We start from the raw sequence: 7,173 nt of genomic DNA, 5'->3' as shown, positions 1-7,173 counted from the left end.
CAGTGGGCGCGTTGCGCCGGGGCCGCGGGCAGGAGGGAGGCGCAGTGCTGGGGCCCGCCATGGTTCGCTTCCTGCACGTCCAGAGCCGGCAGCGCGCGCCGCCGCCCATCTGCAGCGACTGCCCCGCCGTCCAGGTGTGCGGGGCGCGGGCCGGGTAGCTGCCGCCTACCGTAATATTTGTCATAGACGCGCATCCCGCCCGGAGGGATCCTCCCTCCTTTTGGAGGCTCTTGATGTTCTTCCCAGCGCTCCTTAGAGTCATTTGGCTGCCTGCCAGCTGTTCCTGGCCTCTGCCCCCCAATTTCACAGGGGTTTTTAATGATTTTTTTAAATCCTAGCTCTGCCCATGGAGACCCGTTGCCAGCAGCATTTAGGGTTTCAGCTTTCCTTAAGCAGGAAGGGGCGGCGGGTGTGCCGGCTGAGGGTCTGGTTCGCTCCGTGCTGTACGCAGGCATAGCTGGAAGAGAGAGATTTCTCCATGTCTGCCTTCCCCAAACAAGGCACGTGGTATATTTGGGGATGTACAGGAGAAAATGTGGTGACGTCTGCTTTTCTTTGGGCACCCTGATATTTTTCTCTTAAAATGTTGGGCAAGTTTGTTGGGAATGTGGCTACCTTCAGTCGGCCTCTTTCCTTCGCCTTTCTCTTTCTTGTGCGATTTCACATGCTGATGTTAAACTGAGCTAACTAACTTTGACTGTGGTGTTTAGAGCTGGAGCTCGGTGCTGTACACCTGAGATTTAACATGGGCACAGCGAGGAGAACCATTGACCTGTATTAATACAAATGGGCACCTCCATAATCACAAGCTGCCTTCGGAAGAGGCTTTTGGCCGTGCAGCAAAAGAATTTTCAATCTGTTTCTTAAAATAGTTGTTGATTTTACTCGCCATGAACATCTTGCAGGTTTGGTTGCCTGTAACCGGAGGCCTGCCTGGGTAGGGGCCTGTCTCAAAAACATCTATATTGCTGTCTGGTGGCTGTTTTCCCCCCTATGTTAAGGTATTGGTGAAGCTGGGATGAATTGTTTTAATCTCATTGAATTATCCTGCGTTCTGGTTCACTGTAGTTCTCTGATATCTTGCTAATGCATGAATGTTTTATTTCCTAATAACAGGCTGAAGCATCTCCATACTCTTTACTTGACATCTGTCTGAGTGCTCTGACCGCCGACTTGGAGAAGTTTTGTACAGAACGACGAGATGGGACGCTGTGCTTGAAAGAGTCTGAAAGGCTCCCTCAAGAAGTAGCTGATCGATTATTGCAGACCATGGCATTTCATGGTAAGATGGTTGTTTAGGCCCAGCAGTTGTAGATCTGGTGGCAAATCTGACTTTGGTATTTAAGTTGTTGCACTGTGACAACCAAGACTCCCTGGTATTAATTTAGAGGTGCACTGATATGTCGGTCCTATTTTGGATCGGCACCAATATAAGAAATTGGCAGTTGGCTTTTTTTGGTTGATGTGGCTGATAATGCCACCGATAAATGCTGCATGTATGAGTGCAGCCGCAGCGCAGCACACAGGTGGCCAGGAGTGCAGCCTGGCATTGTGGACAGCAGCCAGGTCCAGCTGGTAAGTCTGTTGTTGGGGGGCAGACTGAGGTCCCTGTGTTGAGTGGGATGGGGCAGAGGCAAGGGCAGGCACTGCCCAGTGCGGGCTGGGGACAAGGCAGCGCCTGGCTCTTTCCCCTGGGGGTGTTGGGCCAGGCTGTGCACGGGGTGGGTGGCAGCAGTGCTGAGAGGGGATTTGGTGGGTTACAGTGAATTTTGGAATGGCTGCAGCCTCTTCCGTAGTCCCCCTCCCAGTGCTGCCACTGCCCGCCCAGAGTGCAGCCCGGCCCCTGCCCCACCGGGAAGAGTCCAGTCTGCCCCCCATGCCACTCCCCCCGATTTACCAGCTGGATGCTGCTCTCCAAGCTGCTCGGCTGCATACTGGCAATCAGATTGGTATTGACTGATATGGCTTGTTAAGAATCAGCCATTGGTATCGGCCCAAAAAAATCTCTATTGGTGCACCCTTAGTATTAATGCCCTGTAAGAAGTTCTTTGTCTAGATACTAAGTCTTTTGCTCTGTACTTCAGCACCTGTTCTAACTCTTAAGTTTGGATGTAAACTTTCTTTCAAGCCCCGAAATGTATGATTAATCCCAATTCACTGCTCCTTTTCCATCCCAGATCTATTACCACCACCTTCAGAAAGTAGTTCTCCTTGTTTATACCTTAAAAGTTGGGGAGTTTTTTCCTTTCAATTACATCCTGTTTTTACCATAACATTTCTAGTCTGCTTTTCTTATCCCTGTTTTCCAAACTTAAAGGAAACCAAAATGTTGTTTTATTGGTTAGGGTTGTTTTCCTCCCAAATTTTAATTGATTTAGGTCAGCGTTGTCCTCTGTCACCCAAAGAGGTGGGAAAAAGTTGGAAACTTTATTTAAATTGATAGCTTACAAAGTTTGCTTTGGTAGTATCTTGGACTTCAGTTTTGTTTTGGGCAAGGAAAGGAGTGGAGGACACCGAAGAAAACACTTGTCACTGCTACTACAATTTAGTTATCTCTAATCCAGGAATCACCTCTTGGACAGCTTTGAAGGCTGCAAGATGCAAGAGAGACAGGGAGGGCCCAACCCTCATGGCTTGGGTTCATTAAGGGTGACCTCAGGTGACTCTAAATATTGGTGTAGAGCTATCCTAGTGCCTTGCTACCTTGACGTGTTCTTAAAACTATTGTGGTATGTTGTGGGATAGTTTGTCTGTACTATCTTATGCTGTACAGCAGTGCTGGCAGCCCACCAGCATACTTAACTGATGCACTTTTGGTTTTCTTCTGCTCCAGCTGGCACCAAGGCATGGAAAAAAATCCATGGTGCATCCTGTACAAAATGCTCAAGCTTGGCAGCCGGGAGTTGAGGGGATGGAGAAAATTCAAGTGGATAAGCAAGATGCTAAACAAAGATTCAGAGGCTGATTCCTACCAGAACTAGCCCCTGCTTCCAACAACAAACTGGGAACAGAGAACACCAGGAGGCAAAGTATTGCTGTCAATTAATGCAGCTACTGGGATTTATAATTCAGGCACCCTGGAACAATTCTAGCTAGTAATGATAGACTTGTGTCAGTCTGTTGATGTGACAGTTACAAGGAGAGCAGTCTGTGGAGGCTTTATTCCTTGTCCTGATTCTTTTCTGGTCATTGGTTCAAACTGAATGAGAATAAATTGCTAACTGCATGTTTAAACTGCCACAGCCCTGTTTCCCCCCTCGCCCCAGTTGAATCTATCACAGTGCTGGGTAATGAGTGGGGGCGGTGGAAATGGTATAGTTTTCATTCTCAACAAAAACGGTAGTCATTCCATTGTATGTAATAATTACATTGGTAATAGTACAGAAATCCCTGGGATTTCAGTTTTACTAGTGACAAAGATGATGGGGATCGCTTACCTGGCTTCTGCTCTGGCTCTGATCTTACTACACTTCCCCTCTGGGCTTTACCCCAGGCCTGGTCCTGAACAGGTCCTTGGAACTTGCCATAGGTATCTATTAATGCATCCAGCAGTGGAACCTGTGTTTGACTGAATAGGAACAGTTTGGTGATGGAACATGTGGACCCCTTTGTACTGTTGAGGTCCCCTCTCTCTGCCCCTGTCTAAACGTCTGTCTCCAAATCCTGTTTGACGTGGCTGCTGGCTCCGTTCAGTGCAGTGGAGGCACCTAGTCGGACTGCTCATAGGGGAGAGGTTCCCGGACTCACAAACTTCAGTAGATGTTGTTTGGCCCCACTGTTTGGCTGGTAATATTTCAGTCAAGATGGGGGTTTATACAGCAAACTCATGCCTTAAAAAATCAACTCTTTTTCCCAAATTAATCCACAGAATTCAGTCTACCTCATCTTTGCTTTTTCTCAGGGTGGACAGTTTTTTTTTTTTCTTCTTGCTGTTATGCAGTACTTCCCAATTTAGGGAAGAATTCCTTTATTAAAACTGACTCTCTTAGCCTCCTACATATAACCAAGGCAGTTTTATTTTAAAATCAGGCTGCTTTCAATTTAGCATATTAAAAATATGCAGTATGTGCCATAATTCTGAATTTTTCTCATGCAGTACTGAGTCTGTATTCATCATCTGAAAAACTGCAGTTATAGCTTTCCCTGACTTTCTTTACAGAAGCACAGTTGAAAAGCTAGCCACCAATAGATGCTTGAATTTAGGAGCAATTGAGGAGCACTTGTTTAATTTATTTTTGTTTTTTCTCTCTTGGGTTATGACCTTTCATATGGAATTCTTGTGGCTGTGTTAATAGCCTAACTAGATAAAATATCGTTATGTAGGAATATAGAAAGTCTGGGAGATTGTATCTGTAGTTATGCTGTGGATTTTCAGTCATAAATATTTACGGTGTATCATGATCAGTACCAATCAAAATTGGGAGCTGCTTTTACAGAACAGAGAATTTGTCCAAATATTTTTAACAATGGTGCTGCTCCTCAGTAAATAAAGATGAAATATCCCACACTGATCTGAAAATAATATTTTCTTAGGCTATATCCTAGATATATGGGGCATTCTCATGATAAATATCTTGTAACATTTGACCTTTTATTACTTATCACACCTTATTTGAAGATTATCCAAAACATGGGAGAGGAAAGGTTCTTTCTATGTTAGGGTTTCGAAATGAGTTCTCTAACAGGAAATATTAGTGGCAGCCCACAGATTTACATTCATGAAGAAATGGTTTGTTTTCAGTGGTGTCCTGGGAGGGGAAAAAGGACATTGCTTTGTAATTTTAAGTAGAGATTTGTACATATGTGGTAACACCAGAATTGTTTTATGACCTCCTTTTTTGGTTTATCCTTCTATTTGTAATTTGCCTGTGGTCACTCCCCACGGTTGAGATGCACTGAGCTTGAGGAGTGAAATAATTTGCATTTTCTTTGTACCATTAAGTGTGGGCTTGCTCTGACAAACTCACTGCTGTTTCCCAACAGAGCTGTTGAATGACGGAACTGTCGGGATTTTCCGAGGGAACCAAATGCGCTTGAAACAAGCCTGCATCAGGAAAGCAAAAATTTCTGCACTGTCTTTCCGGAAAGCATTCTGCCATCACAAGCTGGTGGAACTTGATGCTGCAGGGATGAACGCGGATGTTACTATTGCAGATATTGTAAGTGGACTTGGGAGTAATAAGTGGATCCGGCAAAACCTTCAGTGCCTTGTTTTGGACTCATTGACGCTTTCTCTGACAAATCCCTGTAAAGGGTGCTTCAAGCAGTTGTCTGGTCTTCGTGTTTTGAGCATTACCAATGTTCTTTTCCACAATGAGGACTTGATAGAGGTTGCTTCTCTTCCGAGGCTGGAAAGTTTGGATATATCCAATACCTCGGTCACTGACATAACTGCACTCCTTGCCTGCAAGGATCGACTTAAGTCTCTTTCCATGCACTACTTGAAGTACTTATCAATGTCTACGCAACAAGTCTTGGATATCCTACGAGAACTCAAGTTCTTGAACCACTTGGACATTTCAGATGATCAGCAGTTTACATCTGATATACCTGTTAGTTTGCTAGAGCAAAAAGACATCCTACCTCACCTTGAGTCATTGGACATTTCTGGCAGTAAATTCATTACTGATGAAGCTGTAGAAGCATTTGTCAAACAGCGACCTGCAATGCAGTTTGTGGGACTGCTGGCAACTGATGCTGGCTACTCTGAATTCCTTTCAGGAGAAGGAAGTTTGAAGGTTTGAATTTAAAAATAACCTGTTATAGCTAAACCGGGATTGCAGACAAGGATGTAGTGTGATCAGCTGGATTGAGTATGTGGCGTAGGGCTAGGAACAAAGTCTGAATCCCAGGTTATCCATTGGCTTGCCTTACATTTTTTGTCAAATCACTTAACCACTCTGAGTTTTTCTTCATAGGCCAAGTGAAAACTCCTGCTTACCTCATTGTGCTGAAGACTAATTCACGTTTTTATAATTTTTTTTATATAGGCATTAATTTTTACGTGAAGTGCTGTTTGATAGCAGCACGTCTCCCTGAGTCTGGTATCCAGATGCAATATGACTATGAAAGCAGATAACTTGGCATTAATTTAACGTCATTTTTTTTGAACAAGCAGTAATTTAAACAATAGATGATTGTTGCCTGAGAGCCCTTTGGGTCCTGCCTGGCATGTTTCATCCTCTGCATAGGAGAGTGTTCTGCTTTGTTTTGTCTGGTGTACTTGCCTAGACAACTTTGTTAGACACATTCAGATAATCTGGGAGAATTTTCCCAGGTTTATTCTACTGGTAAAGAAACCAACCCAGAGCCCTCTGTACAGATATTTGAATGATGAAATGTCTTTACTCTTCAGAGTAGAGAGCTTGCAATGCCAACACTGTGCAGCAGGGGTACTATGCACATCTCAGTGTGCTCTGCAAGCTCCCTTAATCTGCCTGGTGACACATGGTAGCAGTGCCTAGGGCAGCCCTGGTTGGCTACCCATGATCAGCTTGTCTTTCCCTGCAGCACATGTAAGGTTACAAAGTGGATGTGTTTTGCTCCCTGCTGGAATAGCAGAGTCCAGCAAGTGATGCACTGTCTCTGAATGGGAGGTGTGGGGAGGAGGGGATACTGGAGGACCTTGTTCTCTTCTGAGAGAATCCATAGCATGTTAGGCATTTGCTTACTCTGGAGAAACTCTGCTGGGAGGGATTTAACCTTGGCTGTTCCCAGGTTATTTTTCTATTTGCCCCCATGGCACTGCACTTGAGGCTGAGCCCCACCTGTTCCTATTGGGGCAGCCCACATTGTGCTCCAGCCTCTGCCCGCTGGCCCAGGCCCTGACTAGTGTGCGCAGCTTCTGGTGGGGCTGTTCCAGTTGCTGCTCTGCTCTCCTTGCTTCTAGTGGGAGCTGCCTAATGGAAGCTCCCCACCATCCGCCCACCCAGAGCGGCACAGCAGGGGCAGGACTCGGGAGGAGGAGCCACTGCTGGAGGTGTGGGGAGCAGAGCAGCAGCCAGACCATGAACACCCATGCTGGACGCTGTACATGCTGGCCTGGGGGTGTTCTGCTCCCCTCACCTCCAACTGCATCTCCTCCTCCTGCCCCTGGTGCATCACTTCAGCTGGGCAGCTCCTGCTCCTGTATGCAGGTCCAGCACCCTCAATGCAAAACACCCACTCTCCACC

The 7,173-nt window shown here is 45.9% G+C and overlaps 1 protein-coding gene across 1 annotated transcript in view; it reads left to right on the top strand.

Annotated features, from left to right (window-relative positions):
• Positions 1-7,173, top strand: part of LOC109305305 (protein zyg-11 homolog B-like) — a 20,703-nt gene continuing 13,530 nt past the window's right edge. The window contains exons 1-3 of the mRNA XM_019528304.1: positions 1-134; positions 1,117-1,282; positions 4,984-5,738. Coding sequence (XP_019383849.1) covers positions 60-134; positions 1,117-1,282; positions 4,984-5,738 — 996 coding nt within the window. The 5' untranslated portion in view covers positions 1-59. The remainder of the gene's footprint in view (positions 135-1,116; positions 1,283-4,983; positions 5,739-7,173) is intronic.

This window comes from Gavialis gangeticus, unplaced genomic scaffold (genome assembly GCF_001723915.1).
Source record: "Gavialis gangeticus isolate Ggan-Ray unplaced genomic scaffold, GavGan_comp1, whole genome shotgun sequence".
Lineage (NCBI taxonomy): Eukaryota > Metazoa > Chordata > Crocodylia > Gavialidae > Gavialis > Gavialis gangeticus.
The sequence above is the reverse complement of the archived record's forward strand: the minus strand, read 5'-3'. Positions and strand labels throughout refer to the sequence as shown.